This window comes from Phyllostomus hastatus, unplaced genomic scaffold (genome assembly GCF_019186645.2).
Source record: "Phyllostomus hastatus isolate PE091 unplaced genomic scaffold, TTU_PhHast_1.1 phas_scaffold_501, whole genome shotgun sequence".
NCBI classification, from domain to species: Eukaryota; Metazoa; Chordata; class Mammalia; order Chiroptera; family Phyllostomidae; genus Phyllostomus; species Phyllostomus hastatus.
Window position 1 is genome coordinate 49,861,943 of NW_025334033.1, and position 23,275 is coordinate 49,885,217.

The 23,275-nt window shown below is 51.5% G+C and overlaps 2 protein-coding genes across 15 annotated transcripts in view; one reads left to right on the forward strand and one right to left on the reverse strand.

Moving 5' to 3' along the window:
• The window catches only part of PAPLN (papilin, proteoglycan like sulfated glycoprotein), a 38,017-nt gene extending 21,056 nt beyond the window's left edge, over positions 1–16,961 (forward strand). The window contains exons 18-26 of one of the 2 annotated variants that reach the window (XM_045823944.1): positions 328–706; positions 1,355–1,489; positions 1,645–1,766; positions 1,995–2,148; positions 2,778–2,915; positions 3,505–3,632; positions 3,747–3,855; positions 6,057–6,223; positions 15,785–16,961. In XM_045823944.1, the coding sequence (XP_045679900.1) occupies positions 328–706; positions 1,355–1,489; positions 1,645–1,766; positions 1,995–2,148; positions 2,778–2,915; positions 3,505–3,632; positions 3,747–3,855; positions 6,057–6,223; positions 15,785–15,960 (1,508 nt within the window). In that variant the 3' untranslated portion in view covers positions 15,961–16,961. The remainder of the gene's footprint in view (positions 1–327; positions 707–1,354; positions 1,490–1,644; positions 1,767–1,994; positions 2,149–2,777; positions 2,916–3,504; positions 3,633–3,746; positions 3,856–6,056; positions 6,224–15,784) is intronic. The other variant, XM_045823943.1, reaches the window with a different exon arrangement.
• Positions 16,962–18,147: 1,186 nt separating this feature from the next.
• Positions 18,148–23,275, reverse strand: part of NUMB (NUMB endocytic adaptor protein) — a 132,227-nt gene continuing 127,099 nt past the window's right edge. For 11 of the 13 annotated variants that reach the window (XM_045823946.1, XM_045823952.1, XM_045823950.1 and 8 more), the window contains 2 exons: positions 21,115–21,261; positions 18,148–20,248 (listed from right to left, as the gene is read on the reverse strand). In XM_045823946.1, coding sequence (XP_045679902.1) covers positions 19,533–20,248; positions 21,115–21,261 — 863 coding nt within the window. In that variant the 3' untranslated portion in view covers positions 18,148–19,532. The remainder of the gene's footprint in view (positions 20,249–21,114; positions 21,262–23,275) is intronic. The other 2 variants (XM_045823955.1, XM_045823957.1) reach the window with 1 other exon arrangement.

The window sequence follows — 23,275 nt, forward strand, 5'->3', positions numbered from 1 at the left end:
CCAGGCCCTGGGTGCCCAGGGCTGGGTCCCTATCCTGCTGAGCACATGGAGGTCAAGCCTTGGGTCGCTCCGTGTGCACTCCAGTGGTCTGGTCAGGGATGGGGAGGGGCATGAGGGAGCGAGTCAGGGGCTCCCAGCCCTGACCTTCTGGAGGCGCTAGTTCTGTGGGTGGAGGCGGGGGGTCGGGTGGGGGGAGGCTGTCACCGAGGCTGCTGTGGTCCAGGGCAGGGGGGAAGGTGAGCTTCATGAACGGGGAAGGGCGGCTGTCTCTCAGGGTGGTGGGTGCTGCAGGGCCCCCTGGCTGACCTGCATCCTCCCCGCCCTCAGCCTACCCCGTGCGGTGCCTGCTGCCCAATGCCCTCGGCTCCTGCACAGACTGGGCCACCCGCTGGTACTTCATCGCCTCCGTGGGCCGCTGTAACCGCTTCTGGTATGGTGGCTGCCACGGCAATGCCAATAACTTTGCCTCAGAGGCGGAGTGTATGAGCAGCTGCCGGGGGTCTCAACAGGCCCCCCGCCAACCCGGGCCTGGGGCCGCCCACCAGGGCACCCACAGAGATGGCGGTGGCAGAAGTCACGGAAGCCAGCAGGAGGCGCACCACACTCAGGACTTAAGAGAACGGGGCCAGGATCTGGGGCTCAGCGCCCCTGGACTGGGCGGAGATGCGGGGCGGCCAGCATCACCCTCCCACAGCTCCTCCTACAGGTAAGCCTCACCTTCCCCAGGTAGGAGGAGAGGGGCAGGGGCCAGGAGCTGAGCCTGTTAGAGCTAAAACCCTGAGGTCAGCCGGTCCTGTCTCCCCATCCCTTACCTTGAATCCTGTGAACAGCCCTGCCTGGTGGCCTCGTGACTCGGGGAAGCTCAGGCTGGGGGGCCAGGCAGCCAGTGCTCGGAGGAGCCTGGATTCTCCAGCACATCTTGCCACTGCGCCCCAGGGCCTACCTAGTTGGAAAGTTCATAAGCTTTTGACTTCTCCAAGCCTCAGTGTCTTGGCCTGTAAAATGGTGATGTTGTCTCCCAGGTGTGGGGAGTTCCCTTTGCTGTTACTCCTGGGGCTGTGTCACGTTAGTGAGAGACCTGGGGAGGCTGAGGACAGAGCAGGAGTGAGGGCCAGGCCCCCGCGTGGGTCTGGCGTGCGCTGTGCCGCCCTCTGTCCCGGGGCTTCGTGCGGCAGGAGCAGATTGAGGTGGCTGTGGCCTGGGCGGGAGGGGGTGCAGGAGGGCACCTTCCTGAGTCCACGGGCTCCTGGAGCTTGGGCTCCTGTGACACCTCTGGCCATGCAAGTGCCCGCAACGGGATGGGACACACCGACCAAGGGGCAGTCCTGGTGCTGACGCGCGTGCCCCTCTCCAGGGTTGGCTGGGGCTCGGAGCCCTCTCTGGTGCAGGCGGCCCTGGGGCAGGCGGTGCGGCTCTCCTGCCCCGACGACACCTCCAGGGACCTCCATGCCAGGTGGCTGAAAGACGGGCAGCCCGTCTCCTCTGGCAGGTGTGTGCAGCGTCCTCCCCGGGGGTGGCCTCTCCGATCCCCTCTGGGGTGGGAGCGCCAGTGTGGGGCTACAGAGCCCTGGGGCCTGGGTGGGGGGTCGGCCTCACTGTTGTCCTTGGGAGCCCAGAACCCAAGCCCCCATTCCACTCACTGAGGCACAGGCTGCAGCTGGATGGCTCCTTGGTCATCAGCCCCCTGCGGGCGGAGGACGCGGGCACCTACAGCTGCAGCAGCAGGCCAGGCCGTGACTCTCCGAAGATCCAGCTTCGCGTCACAGGTCTCTGTGCCCCTCCCTTCCCCGAGCGGGTTCTCACGGCCCCATGGTGGAGTGCACTGGAGGGGGCCGGGGCCTGGGCCCGGGCCTCCTGGCCGCAGGGACCACGGGTTCCGGTTGGGCGGGGGTGGAGGTGTTGCTCCTCGTGGGCCTTGTTTCTCCACGTGTCCCCCACCGGCCTCATGGCCCACCCTTCCTTCCACCCCCTCGTTCCTTCTGGCCTCATGACAGGGGGTGACACGGCCGTGCTATCTGAGACTGAGACGAGGCACTTCGCTCAGACCAGGGACCCCAGCCAGGGCCACAGTCCTCGGGACCCCAGCCTGGAGGCGGGTGCTGGGGGCCCGGGGGCCATCGCCTCCTCTCACCCATGGCCCAGGACCAGGTAACAGCGTGGCAGTGCCTCCCCCACCCCCGAGGGCCAGGCTGCGTGGGGGTCTCAGTCAGTGAGAGGAGTGGGTGGTGAGTGGGTCCCCAGGCCAGGGGGGCTGTCCCCAGGCTTGCTGGCCCATGCTCAGGGCTCTGCGAGGTGAGGACTGGACAACCACGAGTCCCTGGGCTCAGCCTCTGGAGGAGGGCTGGGGGGGATGGCCTCCTCCTCCCACCCCAAGCAGGTGGGACAGTGCAGGTCAGGGCCCTGGACTTGGGAGCCGTGGGAAGGGGGAGCATCAGGAGTTGAGGGCCTGAGGCAGCCTTGGAGGAGGGCACTGTTTACGGGGGGATGTGGAGGGCTGGGGGGGCACCCAGGTGAGCAACCAGAGGCAGACGTGGAGGATGGGGAGGAGATAGTCTGAGATTCCGGGTGGGGGCTGGTGGCGGAGTGGGGGTGGCAGAGTGGAGGTGGCTGTTCGACTTTGCCCAGGTAGCTACCGACGGGGTCCTTAGCGGAACAGGGTGGCCGTGTGAGGAAGATAAATTGTCCGGAGAGGGAGAAGGGCCCGTCCCCAGGCACGGATGGGAATGAGGCAGGCAGCGCCAGGAGCCCCTCAGGGCTGTGGGGTGCTCGTCCTGCAGGCTGCACCTGGACCAGAGCCAGCCCAGGGTGGTGGACGCCCACCCAGGCCAACGGGCTCGGCTAACCTGTCGCGCGGAGGGCTTCCCGCCCCCGACCATCGAGTGGCAGAGAGATGGGCAGACCCTCTCCTCTCCCAGGTTTGCTCAGCCCCTCCTCCCTCCCCCCTCCCTGCCGGCCCCGCCCAGGAGCCACCTCTGCACAGTCCGGGGGGCTCTCTGAGGGGGAGCTGCTGGGCCGGCCGACAGGGGTCTCTGGGCCTTTCCGGGGGGGTGGCTAGTGGGCAGAAGGAACAGGCCAGCTGGCGGAAGTGATGGCTGAGGGAGGAGAGGAGGCAGACACAGCCCTGGCTGCAATTAGAGCAGCCGAGGTTTAGTGACCCACGGGGGCTCGAGGCTCGTCTCGCTGTGCAGCCTGCAGCAGAGCCACGTGGAGCTGGGTGTCACTCTGTCCCCACTCTTCATGCAGAAGCTTAACGCCACACAGCTTCGCAGTGGCAGGCTCAGGACCCGAGACTGCTCAATGAGTATGCCCAGAACTGGAAACCCAAAGGTTCTGTATCAGAAAACTCGTCACAATCTACTGCCAGGGTCACAAGCGAGGCACCTGCAGTAAATGAGAGTGCAGGGGGCCGGGTGGCCCTTTGGTCAGACCCACCGCTGCCCCTCCCCCCACTGCCCCAACCTCTGTCCCAGTGGGATGGAGCCCCTGACTCTGTTTGGTCCCCAGACACCAGCAGAAGCCTGATGGCTCTCTGGTCATCAGCCGAGTGACTGCGGAAGATGGTGGCTTCTACAACTGTGTTGCCTTCAACGGGCAGGACCACGCCCAGCGATGGGTCCAGCTCAGAGTTCTGGGTATGGTGCGGCCCTAATTGGATGGGTGGCTGGGGCCAGTGGCCTTCAAGGTCAGGGGGCACGGGGTGGACAGGACCAGCATAGTGGCTGACAGTGCCTCCTCCTTGGACCCAGGGGAGCTGACAATCACAGGGCTGCCCTCTACTGTGACGGTGCCAGAAGGTGACACGGCCCGGCTGCCTTGTGTGGTGGCGGGAGAAAGTGTGAACATCAGATGGTCCAGGTGAGGCTCCATCCCAGGCGGGCCGGCCCCAGACCCACGGCTGAGCCTGTGCAGCTGGAGCACAGGGGTCCGCCTTCCTGCAGGGGGCTGTGCCCCCCGAAGCCCCCACGGCCCCTGCTTCCACTCCCACCTCCACGGCTGCGCAGTGGGGCCCACGGGCCGGCCCGTACCAGGTCTCCCAACCACGGCACTACTGCCGGTGTGCACCCGGTGACTGGGGGCTGTCGGGCTGTCCTGGGCGTTGCGGGATGTGTCTCGGCCCCAGGCCTTCTGCTCACTAGGTGCCAGTAGCCTCCCTCACGAGTCATGACAATGAAAAATGTCTCCAGATGTTGCCAGGTGTCCCCTCGTGGCAGAATCTTCTTTGGGTTTGAGAACCACTCAGCTTTGGGGACCTCAGTGGCCTTTCACCCTAAATGAGTTGGCCCAATTCCTTCACTCAGCACACGCTTTTTGTCTCCTTCCTTCTGGCAGTGTGTCAGGACTAGGCTGAGCTCTTGGGGTCCCAGGATACTCAGAGCCCTAAACACTCCTGGGGGGGTCCTGGGAGGATCTGAGCCTCCTAGGCACTCAGGCAGGGGGAGCCCGATGCCCCCAAGCTCCAGAGATTCGCCCTACATGCTGTTGGCACTGAGGAGCGAGCTGCCTCCCACCTGGGAGAATCCAGGGAGGGCTGGCCGTGGAGGTGACGCTCGCTGGGCCTCGAAGGCTGAGGAGGGGAAGGATGTTCTTGGTCAAGTGAGAGGTGATGCGAGGTTGGGAAGGGGCCTCCCCTGGCTCTTCCCAGCAGTGAACACGCTCAGGACTCCCCTCCTGGACGCACCCCGAGTTTCCCTGCAGCCTGGCCTCCTGCCAGTCTCCTCTCCACAGCTCGGCTGTTTGTAGCAGGTATCCCCACCTGCCCACCCCACTCAAGGCTCAGCCCCTGTGGGGGGCCTCACCTCCACCCCTGCTCCAGGGAGACTGCCCTGGCCGAGGCCATGGGCCACCTACCTGCTCCTGAACCCTCTGGACACGTCCCAGTGCCCAGGCGGCCTGGGTCCTTCTGCTGACCACTGGGGCTGCCTGAGACCTTCCTGCCTTTGGCCTCCGGCAGCAGCAGCTTCTGGTGTCCTTCCCGCTTCCCTGGAGGCTGCTGCTCTTTCCCTGGCTGGCTCACCTCCTCATACCTGTCCCTCAGAAGCCAGTGCACCCCCAGGGCTGTCCCTGGTCCTCGGCTTGTCTCACTCCACCTTGGGCAAGCAGGTAGACATGCAGTTTGCAGGACCACCCAGTGGTGAAACACAACCTGGGTGCAGGCCTCAAACCCAGTGCTTCCTGGTGTCTCACGGGCACGCAACATGCACAACTGCGGGAGAACCTGCCCGTTCGCCCTTACCACCACCCGAGCCTCCCCGTGGCGGAGGGACACCACCATCACCCAGATGCCCAAGCTAGACACCTGCCCTCCTTGGTTTCCTCTCCCCCAGCCTTCCGCATCTGACCCTCATCCCAGCCCCTCACTGCCTGTGCCATCTACCTGGTCTGGTTTCAAGCTCGTCCTCCACCCCCACTGCAGGCAGTGATCCCTTCCAAATATAAATGCCGTGTCAGTCTGGCTGACACCCCTCCATCACGCCAGGACGCAGCCCAGACTCCCCGCCAGAGCCGGGTACACTTGCTCTCTCGCTCACGCTTTTGCTCCGGGTCCAACCTTCCTTCAAGCTCCAGTCCCCACGTTCCTGTCTGCCAGCCAGCAGCAGCCTCCTCCTCGGGCCCTCAGGCCAGGTGTCCGCCAGCCGCCTTCCTCAGGGAAGTCTCCCCCAAACTGCTGCATCCCAGCCCAGTGCCCTGGAGGCAGAGGGTGCTTATGTGCTTCACCCAGCACAGGGCCTGGCGCCTCGCCTGGGGGCTGCTTTCAAGCCTTTGTGGGTGGAAGGCGCGCGTGCGCTTCCTCTGTGGGGCGGAGGCCCGCGTACAGCAGCTCCCATCACTGCTCGGCTGGTGCGAGCTTGTCACTTTTGAGTTACTTCGTCGATAATGTCCTATCTTTCGGGTTCCCTGTCCCACCTCTTCCCTGAGGCGCGCGTCACCTGTTTGTCCACAAAGAGGGAGCAGCTGGCTCTGGAACACTCTTTGATCGCCTCTTCCCGCTGCCTCCCGGCCCTCGGCCCTGGGCCCTGGGAGCGGTGTCACCGAGTCCGGTGTCCTCTCCCTTCCAGGAACGGGCTGCCGATATGGGCTGATGGCCACCGCGTCCACCAGTCCCCAGACGGCACCCTGCTGATCCACAACCTGCGGGCCAGGGACGAGGGCTCCTACACGTGCAGCACCTACCGCGGAAGCCAGGCGGTCAGCCGCAGCACCGAGGTGAAGGTGGTCCCGCCAGGTGAGAGAGTCCCGCTTGCTCTGGGGGGGTCGGCGCGCGGAGGCATGAGGAAGAGTGCGGGCGCTGCGGCCCCAGGGACTCGGTCGGAGCCCTGGCTCCCTCCGCCGGTCGCTGGCCGAGTGGCTCCGGGCCAGAGGCCCCACCTCCCGGAGCCTCCCTCCCCTGGTCTGCACAGCGGGTCCCTCCACCGCCCGACGGGGTCACAGTGAGGACGAAGGAGGTAATGTGTGTGGCAGCCTCTGGTAATAGCTTCACAGGCGATGTTCGCATTATCTTTTAGACTTACTGGCTTTGAGAAATATGATTGACCGGAACTTCGTCCTAATACTTAAGGCAGAAAGACCATCAAAGTCTGTCCCTTCTAGTTAGGGTGGCAAAACGCGGTTCTGTGACTGAAACGCGCCTCTGTGGCCCTTTGACCGCCGAACCCGGGAAGGAAGGGCAGGGGTCAGAGTCGCCGTCCCACGTCCCACGGATGCGACGGGGTTCTGGAGCTCGAGCACGTTTCCACGAGCCACGCAGCAAGTCTGTGGCCGAGTTGGGGCTAGAACCCGGGTCTTGGACTTACCGTATTTAATGTTCTTTTCACTGAATTAATGCACCCGTGAGTGGGAAGAATTTTACTTGCATTATTCAGGAATTTGACATTTTAGTCTTACATTCTCCAGCTTTTGCTCTGGGTTACCAAATTTCAACAAATCTAAATACTGTATTTTAAGATTATTTTCATACCTCTGAGGAAAAAAAGGGCTGCCAGTTAGAGGGCATATTGCTAAGGCCCCGTCAATGAACGTGCAGTCCGATCTGCAGGTGTTCAGTTATGACAATAAGAGCATCTCATAATGGACGAAACAGACTGTGGCTTAATGTTCACGCTCACAAGAGCTCTACAGGCAAACGAGCCAGAGCGGAAGGGGGCGGGGAGCTCTGCCCCACGCCCAGCCTGCCTTCCCTGGCATCCTGGGTCTGAATTCACTGTCCGCACAGCAGGGCCGAGCCCTGGCCCGCAGCAGCCAGTTCTCACGGGGCTTGCAACAGACCTGCGGGAGGGTGTGCCTGGGCGCTCCCTGCGCTGGCCTGCGGGATGGGACCGCGTGTTCACAGCTGCCAGGGCTGAAGCTCCGCACGGGAAGAGGGGGCAGCATTACACTCCGGGTGCAGGCCCGGCTGCCTCCTGGCTGCCAGAGTGGGGGTGGGAGCTGGTCAGCGAGGGAGGCTGAAGGTCCCTGGTAGAGATGTTGCTTAGTGAGTTGGACTGACACCCAGGCTTCCGGACTGTGGGCTCCGTAGAGCAGTGCCTGGGACTCGCACCCCGGGGGCCCAGCCCAGTGCTGGGCGTCACCAGGTGCTCAGATAGGTGGTGACTGATAACACGCACGCACCACCTCAGTGACAGCAGGGGCTACTCCTCACCTCTGCTCGTACCCAGCAAACTGACCTCTTGTCTACACAATAAGCAGACTGGCAAGACTTGAGACAAACCGGAATGCAGATTTATTTGAGAAAGAGAGCCGTTCGGAGGACCCTGGCAGTCGGGTTTGTGATCAGCTACAGCCATGTCTATGTGGGGAACCACTGACAATGAGGAGCCTGCTTGCTGAGGGCTGCACAGGGCGGGGGGTGCTCCTGATGACGTGTGGTTTCCTGCTGGACGTGCGCGTTGCTAATCTCAGATGTTTTGGGGGCGTCTTTCTTGACAAGAAGTGGTCTCCCTCCTAACCATTTTCATCCCACTGATGAGGGTTCAGACAGCTGCTCACTGCCATTTATGTTTTCCTGTGCGGGCCTCACTTCGCCCTCGTCCCGGTTTGGTGGCGTACTGGAATTAGTGTTGGCAGCAGGGTAGTGGCGGTGCCACGGCCAGTTACAGTCCAGTGGGAGGGACACACTTCTACCTTTTTGCCTAAAAGACTGGTTAGAAACAGAAAACACTACAGGGAAAAGACACAGGGGTCGCTCAGCTTTTTAAATGAGAGGGAATGAGGCTGTGGGGCAGCGCATTAAACACTCAGATCCAGCCACGTTCGCTGTGTGCCCAAGGGGCTGCTGTCCCCTCCGTCTCGGATGAGGACACCAGGCCCAGACAGTGTAAGCATCCCGCCCAAGGTCGTCCAGCCGGTGGGCAGGAGAGCCAGGGCTGCAGGGAGGAAGTCTGGCTCCTGAGCACCTCCTAACCTCTGGGCCCTGCCTGTGGCAGGCCTGAGGGCTGCAACAGCCGAGAGGTGATACGCAAGGTGCTGCTTTTTTAAACCATATGCATGAACGACTGCTGTTCGTGTACGTGTAGGGAGTTAGCACTCGCATCGTACTGACGACAAGCCTTTGCAGTCACAGTCTGTTAGTCGCGCTGTGGAAGGAAGCACGGGGCAGTGGGGATAAGCCTTCCCTGGGCCCGGGCAGTCTGACTTTAGGGAAAGTGCTGCTCAGGCCGAGGCCAAGGGGGAGCGAGAGCCCCTTCCAGAAAGAAGAGGGAAGTTAAGTCAAGAGGCCACTTCAGTCCTAAGATGCAGCAGCCGAGTGAAACTCACAGGGATTTACAAGCTACGGAAGCAGCTCCTCCCAGTCAAGGCACACGAGGAGGCAACCAGCGCTTTGTGCTCAGGACAGTATTAGAGCTGTCGCTCAGGGGACTGCTCTCCGGTCCCCTTGCCCAACACTCGCTGCTTTCTCGGGGCGGGGGAGAGGAGAACCTGGAAATACGGGGAACTAAGAGACTAAGATAAGCTGGGACTACTGAAGGCACAAAACTTGAGGTTGGAGAAAACCAGCAGTGAGAGAGAGAGGACAAGACAGCTCCTGACAACTCACTATTTTCCTGAGGGCTGATCCTTCTCTTTTTTCTCCCCATCTACAGGCCAAGGCAGCTGTCACTTGGCCCTTCAGGTCCTAACAGGAGGGTAGGGAGTTAACTTCCAGAGATATTCAACCATCCAGTCAGTCAGTATTTGGGAGTCTGCACTGGGCTGCAAAAGAGTAACGAGGGGAGGACCGCATGCTAAAGTAAGGCCTACAATGGGTGGAAATCGACTTCCGGTCAAGATGGCAGAGCAGATACACATGTTCACTTCCTCCCGTGATCACAGTAAATTACATGTGGGTTACAGAACAACGATCATTAAGAACCACCTGGAGACTAGCTGAACAGAAGTCCTGTAACTAGGGTGCATACAGAACAAGCCATGACGAGACTGGTAGGAGGGAAAGAATAGGCAGGTCCCACACCCACAGTGTGGTGATTAAGAATCACGATGGATATCTTCTTGGCTTTGGAGGTCCCCCTGAGGAGTAGGGGGTCACAGCCCCGGGGCACCAGTGCCAGAAAGAGGAGTCCCCATAACACGTGGCTGTGAAAACCAGGAGGGATCGAGTCCAAGTGAGATGGACGGCTGCAGGAGTGCCAGGCGCTCCCCTTAAGGGGCCCACGCACAAACACTTGGTCACAGACTCACTCGTTCTGGGCTCCAGTGTGGGGAGGGGAGAGCAGCTTGAACAGCATGAGGGACATATGGGGAGGAAGTGAATTGATGGGTGGCAGTCTCTGGGCAAGAACCATTGCCCCTTTGTTGAGCCTCCCCTGCACCCAGCTGGCAGGGGCAGGTGGGGGCCAAATCAGAGCTCTCCATTAACCTGGCTGACATTGCTTACCTCACCCCCACCTAACCTATAGCCAGCCCAAGCCACTTTCAGTCACTTTTCCACAAAAACAGCTGGCCTTGGCAGCGAACTTTTGTAAAATCTCCCTAAGGTCTAGAAACCCCAAATAGGCAGCTACTGGCCTTGGCATGCCCTTATCCTCTTGCTAAGCAGCCCTAAGCCTGGCACAAGAGGCAATTGGTCTTGACTTGCATTATAACTCCGATCGGATGGCCACAAGCCCAGTATAAGCTGCAGCCAGTGTTGGCCTGGAGTGCAGCTTCAACTAAGTGGCCACAAACCTGACACTAGGAGCAGCTGGCCTTGGTTCACAGATTAGCCTCTCCCAGGCCCCTTTAAGCCCAGCACAAGTGGCAACCAACTGCAGATCACTTTGTAGATCCCAATAGGCAGCCCCAAGCTGGGCACAAATGGTGGCAACCTTGGCCTGCACCAGAGCCCTTCCCAAGAGCCTCCAGAACCAACACACCTAAATGGCCATTTCAGACCACATCAGAGTACCATCCTGTCGGTTCCACAAATGACACACCAGAATGGCCGACTTGGCTGGAGCCAGCCAAGGAGCTATTGAAGCAGCTCCTGCTCTACGGGGTCAGTCTGTATACAGCAGTTTGTCTGCTGTAGTCATGGCTGGTTCTCACAGCCAGTCAGCCTGAAGGTCAGTCCCACCCACTGACGCACCAACAGCAATCAAGGCTCAAGTACCACAAGAGGGCACACACAAGGGACACTTCTGGAGCACCAAACTCAGGTGAAGAGGGGGACTGCTCCACTGGGCCTCACAGGATACCTACTACGTAAGGGTGCTCTGCTGAGACCTAAGACTGGGAGACACAGCAGCTCTACCTAATACATGGAAACAAACACAGGGAGGCTGCCAAAGTGAGGAGACAGAGAACAGGACAAAACTCTAGCAAAAGAACTAAATGGAATGGGCACAAGCAATCTATTAGATACAGAGTTCAAAACACTGGTTGTAAGGGTGGCCAGTGAATTTAGGGGAAGAATAGATGAACTCAGAACCTCAACAAAGAGAAATCATAGAAAAGAACCACTCAAAAACAAAGCCTATGATAACTGGAATGAAGACTACATTAGAGGGAATCAGCAGCAGATTAGATGACACACAGGATCCAATCAGTGATCAGGAAAACAAAGTAGTGAAGTATCAAGAAAAATAATAAAATAAATGAGGATAGTTTAAAGGACCTTTATGGATAAGCCAACATTCGAATCATGGGGTACCAGGAGGAGGAGAGAGAGCAAAAGCACTGAAAATGTATTTGAAGAAATAACGACGAAAAACTCCCCCAGCCTGGCAAAGGAAATAGACATACAAGTCCAGGAAGTGCAGAGAGTCCCAAACAAGATGAATCCAAAGAGGCCCACATCAAGACTCGTTGTAATTAAAATGCGAAAGGTTAAAGACAAAAGAATCTTAAAAGGAGCAAGAGAAAAGCAGTTAGTTACCTCCAAGAATGTTCCCCCAAGACTGTCACCTGATTTCTCAAGAGAAAGTGTGCAGGCCAGAGTGACTGGCATGGAGTATTAAAAGTGAAGGAAAACAAGAACCTACACCCAACATTACTCTATCCAGCAAGACTGTCATTTAGAATTGAAGGAGAGAGAATTCCCCAGACAAGAAAAGGCTAAAGGAGTTCATCATCATTAAACCAGTATTACAAGAAATGTTAAAGGGCGTTAAGTAGGAAAAAAGATAAAAAATATAAATAAGTAAATATAGAAAAGAAAAAGTTCTCACTGACAAAGGCAAACAGTAAAAGCAGTGAAACAACCAACTATAAAGCTAATGGGAAGGTTAAAAGGCAAAAGCAGGAAGAGCACGTGTAATCATAATAATACATTAAGGGACACACAAAAGCAGTAAAAAAATTGACAAAACCATAAATGTGGAGAAGATGAGTAAAATTGTAGTGATGTAGTGATGTTAAAATGTGTTTGAACTTAAGTGACTATCAACTTACAGTAGATTGCTATAAACATAGCTGGTACACATAAAGCACATGGTAACCACAAACCAGAAATCTACAAGAGAATAAAGAGAAGGAAATCCAAACATGACACTATAGATTATAGAAAGTCATCAAGATATACGACAGCAAGAGAGTAAGAAAGGAACAGAGAACTACAAAAGCATTCAGAAAACAATAAAATGGCAGCAACTACATACCTATCAGTGCTTTTAAATGTAAATGGATTAAATAGTTCAATCAAAAGACATAGGGTGGCTGAATGGATAGAAAAACAAGGTCCACTTCAGATGAAAAGACATGCACATAAATGGATGGAAAAAGATATTTCATGCAAATGGACCCGCCCCCCAAAACTGGGGTAGCAATACTTACATCAAACAAAATAGACTTTAAAACAAGGGCTATAACAAGACAAGGAAGGGCATTTCATACTGATTCAGGGATTAACCCAAGAAGATGATATAAATGATGTATTAGGACAGATGGACTTAACTGATATTTTTAGGACATTTCACGTAAAAGCAGTATATACATTCTTTTCAAGTGCACACACATTTTCGAAGACAGACCACATGTTAAACCACAAAACAAGCCTCAATAAATTAAGAAGTTTGAAAGCATATCAAGCATCTTCTCTGATCACAATAGTATGAAACTAGAAATCAGTTACAAGAAAAAGACAAACACGTGAAAGCTAAATAATGTGCTGCTAAACAATGGATGGGTTAACAGTGACATCAAGGAAGAAATCAAAAGATGCTTGAGACAAATGAAAATGAAAACAAAATGACCCCCCCATGGGACAGAGCTAAAGCAGTTTTAAGAGGGAAATTCATAGTAAAATAGGTCCACCTCAAAAAACAAAACAAAACAAGAAAAATGTCAATCTAACCTTACACCTGAAGGAATTAGAAAATGAAGAACAAAGTCCAAAGTGAGTAGAAAGAAGGGAATAATGAGTATCAAAACAGATGCGGAGTCTTAAAAAACAATAGAAAAGATCAATGAAACCAAGAACTAGTTCTTTGAAGATATAAAGAAAACTGAGAAACCTTTAGCCAGGCTCCTCAAAAGAAAAAGAGAGAGAGGGCTCCCCAAAATACACATAATCTTCCAAGGCTGTATCAGGAAGAAACAAAATCTGAATAGAATGTAACTATTCATGAAATCAAGTCAGTAATTAAAAAACAATAAACTTCCAACAAACAAAAGCCCTGGACAAGATGATTTTATAGGCAAATTTTACCAAACACTCAAAAGACTATCCATATTTCTCAATTTTTCAAAAAAAAATAATAAAGAGGAGGTAAGATTCTCAAACTCATTTTATGAGGTCAGCATTACCCTGGTACCAAAACAAGAAAAAGACACTAAAAAAGAGAAAATTATGGAACACTATCCCTGATGAAGATAGATACAAAAATTCTCAATAAAATATTACCAAGCTGAATTCAGCAATACATTAAAAAGATCATACATGGTCATGTATGATCATACATGATCAATCAATCAAGTGGGATTTATTCCCAGGATGCATGGCTGGTTCAATATCTGCAGATCAAATTAATGTGATACACCATATAAAATTAATTTTTAAAAAATCATATGATCATATCAATAGATGCAGAAAATTATTGAAAAAAAAAACCAATGGCAATTTATGATTTTAAAAAAACCTCTCAGAAAAATGGGAAAGAAGGAATGTGATAAAGGCCGCACATGACAAACCCACAGCCAATATCATACTCAGGGTGAAAAGCTGAAACAAGACAAGGATGTCCACTTTATCCACTTTCATTCAACATAGGATTGGAAGTCCAAGCCATAGCAATCAGACAAGAAAGGCAGAAGTAGAACTGTCATTATTGGCAGATAATATGATATAATACAGAGAGAGCCCTAAAGAATCCACCAAAAAATTATGAGAACTAATAAATTAATTCAGTAAATAAGCAAGAATATAAAATTCATATTTAGAAGTCAGTTGCATTTTTATACACCAGTAACTATCAGAAAGAGAAATTAAGAAAATTTATAACTGCATTGAAAAGAATAAAATACTTACATAGGAATAAATTTAATCAAGAAAGGTAAAAGACCTGTATTCTGAAAACTAGAAGATATTGAAGAAAAATTAAAGAAGATACCAATAAGTGCAATGATATACCATGCTGATAGATAAAAGGAATTAACATTGTTAAAATGTCCATGCTACCCAAACAATCTACAGATTCAGTGCAACCTCTATCAAAACACCAATGGCATTTTTCACAAAACTAGAATAATCCTAAAATTTATATGGAGCCACAAAAGACCCTGAGTAGGCAAAGTAATCTTGAGAAAGAAGAACAAAGTTGGGGGTATCCCAACTTTGACTCTGCCTGGTATCAAACTGTGCTACAAGGCTATAGTAACCAAGAAAGCACAATACTGGCATAAAAACAAACACGTGGATTAATGCAACATAACAGACAGCCTGGAAATGAACCCATGCCTATATGGTCAATTAACCTAAGACAAAGGAGGCAAGAACATACAATGGGGTAAAGACAGTCTCTGCAATAAATAGCGTTGGGAAAACTGGACAGATACATGCAGAAAAATGGAACTGGATTACTATCCTACAAGAATAAACTCAATGGAACTGGATTACTATCCTACAAGAATAAACTCAAAATGGATTAAACAGTTAAATATGAGACCCGAAACCATAAAACTCCTAGAAGAAACTGGGCAGTGAACTCTTTGGCATCACTCTTAGTCATAAGTATGTATATTTGGATATGTCTCCTCAGGCAAGAGGGAACAAAAGAAAAACAAACAAATGGGACTACATCAAACTAAAGAGTTTTTGCACAGCAAAGGAAACCATTAAGAAAACAAAAGAACCTACTGAGTGGGAGAAGATATTCACCAGTGATACAGCCAATAAAGGGTTAATATCCAAAATATACAAGGAACTCATACAACGTACAACTTAACACCAATAAAACCCCAAACAACCCAATTAAAAAACAGGCAGAGGTCCTGAACAGACACTTCTCCAAAGAGGACATACAGGTGACCAAGAGACACATGAAAAGATGCTCAACATCACTAATCATCAGGGAAATGCAAATTAAAACCACAATAAGATATCACTTCATACATGTCAGAATGTTTATCATCAATAAATCAACAAACAGTGACTGCTGGCAAGGATGTGGGGAAAAGAGCACCCTCATGCACTGTTGGTGGGACTGTAAATTGGTACAGCCACTGTGGAAAGCAGTATGGAGTTTCCTCAAAAAATTAAAAATACAACTACTGCCCTGGCTGGTGTGGCTCAGTGGACTGAGTGCTGGCCTGTGAATCAAAGGGTTGCCAGTGTGATTCCTAGTCAGGGCACATGCCTGGGTTGTGGGCCAGGTCCCCAGTAGGGGGCGCATGAGAGGCAACCACGCATCAATGTTTCCTCTCCCTTTCTCCTCACCTTTCCCTCTCTAAAAATAAATAAATTAAAAAAAAAATAAACAAAACAGAAACTGGGATACAGAGAACAAACTGATGCTTGCCAGAGGGGATAGAGTTTGGGAGAATGGGTGAAAAAGGGGGAAGGGATTAAGAAGTACAAATTGCCTGTTATAGAAACAGTCACAGGAATGTGAAGTGCAGTATAGGGAATATAGACAATAATACTATAATGTAATACTGTATGTTAACTGTCATTGGAAAATAAGAAGAATGGGTGGAAACTGCAATCTCTCCTTGTAGTTGTACACACAGGTGTTGAAAGGGTACAGAGTAACTGCATTTTGTGAGGGGAATCGGGCAGTCATAGAACCACTTTCCTTTTAAGGAAATGAAAGGGTGGGTGAGAGTTTTCGGCGCACACAGGGCTTCCTAACCACTCTCTCCCCCCTGGTGTTTGCAGCACCGGCCGCCCAGGAGAGGGACCCCAGCAGGGACTGCATCGACCAGCCGGAGCTGGCCAACTGTGAGCTGATCCTGCAGGCCCGGCTCTGTGGCAATGAGTATTACTCCAGCTTCTGCTGTGCCAGCTGTTCCCGTGTCCAGCCTCATGCGCAGCCGGTCTGGCAGCAGGGATGAAGGCGGGCTCCAGCCCCAGCTCTGCAACAACTCAGAGGGCTGGAGAGAAGTGCAGAGACTCGCTCTCCCCTCTGTGGCTGGCAAAGGGAGTTGTCTTCGGAGACAGTGCCACCCCACCCCTGCTCAGCCAGTGCTGAGCCTCAGCAGCAGCCGCACCAGCCTCCCTCTGAGTCCCTCACAGTGTTTGCCTTTCTGACGTGACCGCAGGTAGCTGCTGAGTTGTCAAGAAGAGAAATCTGTTTGGATAAGGACACTCTTTACAACTGTCCTCTGTAATGTCTGTTACACAGGATCAGTTCACTGTGTTTTAAAACAAGCTACCAGGATCTTCACTTCATTTAAAGCTGGACAGGAAGGTACATAACGATTTTAAAGTTCACACCTGTCTAACTGCTGCTGTGACAGGGAAGGATTCTTTGCTAGTACTCCATCTCATCTGGGGTCACACAGTGGGGTAGGGCTCTGGTCTCTCACCTTTCTAGGTAGTGAACAGCAACCAGCTTCAAACCCACGTGCACACGGTTAACGGCATAGTGTTTGCATAAGCTCTCAGCAAAGTGGAATGCACTAAGGCTCAGTACAGGGATCTGGGGTGAAGGGGGAGGGGCTGTGTCATCCTCTGAGCAGGAAAGAACTGGGAGAGCTCCTCACTTTCATCGGGAAGCTGGGGCCTGAAACCCCCCTCCTGAGGCCGACAGGCAGTGCTGGCTGCCAGGATCGCCTCCCTCCTGTGTGGAGCTGATCGAAGGGCCTGCTCTGTACTGTGACCAACAAGGAGCCTCTCCTCCTCACGCAGGAATCTGTGAAGCAAAATGTTGGCTGCCAGGTAAAAGCCAGACTACTATTAAAAATGGTACCAGCAAGAAGGGGGGACCAATGGAGGGGAGGGCACTGTAATAATAAGGAAGTGGCTTCAGAAACGGTTTGAGTTGGACGAAGTCAATCTTCATCTCAGACCCTCCGATTCCTTGCTGCTAAAATAAAAGGCCTGGATTTAGTGAGCTGCTGAGTCCCTTTCCACTTGAACTTTCTACCAGTCCTCCAGAGGGCCGGCTGGGCCTAGTGACAGAGGTCACTCGGGGAAACAGGCATTGAAGGGGAAGGTTTCTTTTCACTGCCACCATGCTGGCGGGGTGAGGGACACTTCTTGGTCTACCTATCCTTCAGTGAAAACACGGGCTGGAGCAGAGGTCTTTCCTTCTTCCCATGTAAAAAGAATAGTGAGGAGCATCCTCTTTTATTTACCATGGCTGGTTTTGCTGCAGAAATTGGAAAGTAAGGGCTACTTTCTTGGACTCCCCAGGTCTTTAATTAAACCAGTATTTGGTCTGTTGTTGACACATTTTCAGAAAGTAAGTTTGAAGTTAGTTAGCTCTTCTTAGAACCAGTCACACAGTAAGTGGGCTGAAGTTCAAGGTGAGAGTCAAGCTGAATCTAAACCACTGGTTCTCAATCCTCTTCGATAGTGAGAGCCTTTAAAAAAAAACAAACAAACCTGGGATCCCACTCCCCAGAGACTGGAATTTAATTGGTCTGGAGTATGGGCTGGACATGAGGATTTTAAAAGCTCCGCAAGTGATTTTGATATGTATCTGAGGTTGAGAATCCTGCTCCAGCCCTGGACTTCTGATTGTGACTCTTGTGCAAACGCAGATTCTGCTTGTGAGGACTGGGGTGGGGCCGGGATTCTGTCTCTCTAGCCAGCTCCTCGGTGAAGTCCACGCTGCTGTCTGGACCACACTTTGGGCAGCAAGAATCTGACGTTAGAGATGCACTTAGGGTCAATCGAAGCCTGAAGAATGAATACAAACGTGAACTTTAAGAAGGTACTACTCCTGGCCCTGGCTGGTGTAGCTCAGTGGATTGAGTGCGGGCTGCGAACCAGGCATCGCAGGTTCGATTCCCAGTCAGGGCACATGCCTGGGTTGAAGGCCATGGTCCCCAGCAACCGCACACTGATGTTTCTCTGTTTCTCTCTCTCTCTCTCTCTCTGCCCCCCTCCCTTCCTTCCCTCTCTAAAAATAAATAAATAAAATCTTAAAAAAAAAAAAGAAGGTACTACTCCCAGTAAACGACTTTCCAGTCACCACACTAGCGATCCGCTGCAGCAGCGGAGTGGAGGGCACAAGACCCAAAGAACAGAAAGTCAACTCAGTTGCTAATAAAGAAAAGGGGAAAGAACAGCCCTTCATGGGAAAAGCTTCTACCACGAACATTTATTTTTGTTAAAGCAGATTATAAATTCTCATCCGTACAAATATATATAACTTACATTTGATTGTAAGGCCAACGTTCGAAAGTAAAAATGAGATGGGATCTCACGTTGTTACCAGAGGTCAGATGGCCGCTGCCGGCAACAGGGTGTCTGCTCCCCACGAGGGAGGGGGACGAGGACAGACACACAGACACACACGCCGAACAAACCAGAAACTCCATCCCCACAAAACCCGCGGGGACAAAACTTAGAGGACAAAACAAAACCCACCAAGGAAGACCCACGTGACAAACCAACACGGCAACCTGCGTTCCAGTCTATGGGGATGATCACTGTTACCTTAGTGTTAAAGGATTAACATAAGGGAACTGCAGCAATACACAAAGGAAAATACATATTCTCTAGAGAGCACATTTAGATTGAGTCCATTAAAATAATGACAGTAGAATTTCATCATGGGTTTAAAACCAGGACAATGCTAGTCTTTCGTTTTCTGTATTGAAACTACAACCTAGGGACTGGACTGGTCCTAAGCATGATTGTGGCTGCAATGCGCTACTTACAATGACTGATACCGAGGAAGCTGGGGTCCCGTCTGCTCCTCCAGCTTTGCCTCATCTTACTTCAATAGGCATCAATGATAAATCAATCTTATGTACAATTTCTTACAGTTAACCCTTTTACCTTTGGCAAGATTACTTACAACTCTTACAACTTTTTAATATTGAGAACTATTTAAAATATTCTAAATGCATAAAAATAAAGATTTTGGCTTTTTTGATATATATTTATAATATTTATTCTTACTCAAAATGGAAGCTCAACTTGACCCCTAAAATATAGCTCTGCTGGGCAGCTGCTGGTGTGCCCTCCTGGGAATTCTGGCCGCACCGCCTGCCCCTCGTCCCCGGCCGAGCGCGGGCCGCCCTGTCCTTGATCTTTAAGACAGGCCAGTACTTATAGGAGGCAGGTGCGCGGCCTGAAAAACAAAGGGAGATCGTTTTGCTTCCCGTTGTGTTTTATATTCCAGTAAATGTGCTTTGAATACAGATTCCTGTTCAGATATGTCTGCCTCTCTGTTGCCAGAGATTTGTAAGGGGCTGAGGCAGGAGGAGGGGGACAGAGGGTAACATTTTCGTGACTTCTTTAGCTTAACTAGGATAGCTCTTTTCTAGGAATGGTTTTCTCCACTTTTTGCAAAAACCCCCCACACAGCACTCCGTGCTTGGACGTGCTCCTTGGGACCTTTGGGATTAGTGAAAAGTGTACTATCAGGGACACAAAGTCTGCTCTGACCTCCACCCCATCCCACCTTGCCTAAGTACGGAGAAAATACACCAGCCGTAGGAACAGCTGCTCACAGTTCGATTTCAAATGTCTTCTGTAAGTCACTGGAGAAAGGGTTGGTAGGGGAAGGGTTAGTACGCTGCTTGGACTTGCTTTCTAATGCGGCCCACTGGGCTTCAAAAGGATCCACCAGGCAGGTGCCTGTTGGAACCTCTGTGTGCTTATCTCCTGAAGCCAACCTGCCATCGTCTACCCCATTGAAAGCTGAAGAACCATTGAAGTGCTGTGCAGGAGGCTTAAAGAAGGGACTGGCAGTAGCGCTGCTTGTCTCATACTGAGGGAATGTCTGCTGCTTGACCAGGCTGGGAGACTGATGGGGGTGGGCAGCCTGAGGGTGGCCTGCAGTGCCGAACACATTGGCTACCATCTGGGAGGGAGTGATGCCCACCACAGGCACATTAGGGGCTGGATAGGGCATCCCATTGGCCACAGGATAGGCCTGGGCAGGAACAAAGGCGGGCTGCAGGGGTGGGACCACACCCCCTGGCACGGGCTGAGAGGTGAGGAATGCATTCCCTTGGAAAGGCGGCGCTGGCTGGGAGATGGCAGTGGGCGGAGGCGGCTGGAGAACTGGCTGCAGAGGGACAGCTGGGGCTGCGGGCTGCTGAGCCCGGATGCTCTTGGACACCTCTTCTAACCAGCGATCAGCCTCAGAGGGAGTACGTCTGTGACCGGCCTGGAAGAGACCTGGAGAGGCAGCACCAGGAGATTGACCCCACTCGGTCCCTGAAACCAACGACATGAAGAGAGACAAAAGAATCAGTCTTTGGGGGCTGCTTTCCTCACCTGCTAACCTTGGTTGTTTGAACGGTCCTAACATGTGGAACTAATCCTTCCGCTGGGCTACTTCTGCACTAGCTGAGGCGGGCTTGCGGTAGGACAAAGAGCCTGTCCGACCACGCTGTGTCTCAGCCACACGGAGGAGCTGGACAGATGTGGCTCAGCTGCAACCAAGGCAGCTGGCTGGCATGGGAAATCCCTCCCTGCTGCCGTAGCTCCTCCGTGGTACAGGAACCACCTGCACATGCTCCGAGGGCCCAAGGTGAATCACCCCCTGCTCTAAGAGACCAAAACGGAAACAGCGAGTGTAGGTGCTGCGCCTTGTGGCCCCTGCCTGGCTTCCACACACACGTCTTTCTGGTGAACTGCCTTCATTACTATTGACTTTTTTTTGGTTTTATGGTAAAATTTTCATTATAGAAAAACTAGAAGGTACAGAAAAGCAAAAATAAAGTGCTTTTTATAGCTCTTTTTTAAGGCCTGCCCTTGTAGGAGGCGGGGCCCCCTCATCCTAAAGGCTTGTCCACATATCTCCAAATCCAATGACAGACTCCCTCGGGGCAGGGCCCAGGAATCTGTGTTTTATGAGAGTTCTATGGGTAGTTCTGTTTGATAGTCTTAAGAACTATCAGTTTAACCTCTTTAGTTCCTTCTCCTTCCCTATCATTTCTTAATAGCAGTTTATTTCCAGGGGGGAACATAGCTTCCCAAAAGGACTCCTCCCTGATCACCCACTCAGTAAAGGACTGATTTTCAAACCAGGGTCGTTTATCTGATCCCAGAATCCTCACCACCGTTTGTGGCCACCTTACCGGAATGTGTGGCTGCAATTCCCTTGTTATCAGCATCAAGGGCATGGGCCCAAGGGTTGGTTTCACGCACAGGCATTGCTACGGGTGCTAGAGCGGTATGGGCTGGCTTAGCAGCAAGCACATGGAAGGCTGAGTCAGTGCCATTAGCTACAATGGGAGCAGACAACATCAATGGAGTTAATGCATGCAGGGTGTACAGGTGACCCCTCGGAGCTGGGTCAGTCAGGCCAATGTGCAATACTGGTGGAACAGAAAGAGAAGCTGGTGCTGGGACAACCATACCATCTTGTAATGAATACACAAACCTTCTGGCAAAGGAAGAGTCAGAGGTTGTAATTAAAATGGCTATACTGAAAAAGTCAAATGACTGTTCAAGGAAACTGTGTGTATGAGGAGAGAGAAAATGAAGCCTAGAAAAACAATTTCAAATTAAACTGAACAGAATTGCTTTGTCTTACAAGCAGCAAAAAGCTAACTCTTTTAGATATATCTTAGCTTTTGGCATAGTGATGTAGATAAAGCATTTCCCTCTCCTACCTCTTTTCCAAAAGATCAAATTATGGGAACAATAACAACAACGAGATAAATGTAATGATTCTCTATTATGTGGTAGGCACTATGTTAATAATAGTTTAGTGTGCATTATCTCATTTAATTCCCTCAAAAACCTAGTAAGAGTGGATTATCCCTGTATTACAGATGATAAATCAAACTTGATGTTTTCATTTGGTAAGTAAATTTGTAATTGGTTACACAATTAATTTCATCTCCTTTTTTTGGGGAAGGTATTTTCCTTTTGGGAATGTTCATAATATCCCAAAGAAGCTACTGTTTTTCCTTGTCTCTCTTCTTCAAAGTCTCCTGACCCTGCTCCTTTATGTAGGCATCTAGTCCATCGGTTTCTAACCCTGGGCCCAGCTGTCATGTTCAGTGGGGGATGGAGAAGCAGGCACCTTCAGTAGTAATGGGTGTTATATTCAGTAAGACCTGGGTTTAAATCCTGGTGGTGCATTTGGGCAATTTACTCAACCTCTCTGAGCCTCCTTTCCCTCATCTGTAACGCTTACCCCAAAGGCTGGTGTGGGGATTAACTGAGATGGGAACAAGCACGGGTCCTTACCGTGACGTGGCGGGAGGCACTAAGAGCTCAATAAATTGTGCCTATTATTACTGGCACTATAGATGTCTGTCAGATGGAATGAAAAGCTATTTGGTGCATGTGACTATGCAGGGGTGTCCAGCCTATGGCATCTCAGGCCACACTGGGAGAGGAAAAGTTGTCTTGGGCTACACATTAAATACACTGTGACGTGGAATTGCAAAAAAATCTTGTAATGCTTTGAGTAAATTTATGATTTTGTGTTGGGCCGCAGGTTGTACACCTCTGGAAGGGTTTTTTTTTTTAGGAGACTCCTTGAGGAAAAGCATGTAGTATCTTACTCCAATAGGATGGGGTACTGTCTCCACAGCAAAGCTTTTCTGAGCTCTCTCTCAAAAGAAATGAAGAAATGGCAATTATAGGAGCTCAAATTCTAAAAGTCTGTAATTTAAGTTATACAGACTCTTGCTTACCTCTGAGTCAATACCAACTATTAACTCAGTATCTCTGAAAACAACTTTTAGTAACTCTTCAATGCCACAAAGTCAAATTTTACCTTCAACAAGTACACTAAATGAACCAAAGGGCCAGAAGAAGTACCTTTTCTTTATGAGCCTCTTGAGACAGAGTAGAGACTAGGTGAGTCCAGTGCTTCTCAACCTTGGCACTACTGATATTTTGGGCAGGAAAATTCTCTGCTGTGAGGGTGGCTAGCCTAGGCATTGAAGCATGTTTAGTATTATATCATTCCTGGCCTCTACACAGGTGCCAGTAGCAATCACTCTTACCAAGCTGTGAAACCCAAAAATGTCTCCAGACAATAAATGCCAAATTTTCCTTGAGGGGCAAAGTCACCCCGGGTTGAAAACCACTGCGCTAGAAGCAGTGTAGCGCTAGAACAAACGCTGATGGCTGTGCTCCTGAAGAGCTGGCTGGATGTGCTGACTCTTAACAGGGAAGCAGCAAAGGAAGCGGGGTGGGGACTATGGAAGCTCCTCACAGAATGGGATGCAAGATGGGTAGGTACGTGCAAAATGACGGATGCAGGCATCCTAGGAACAC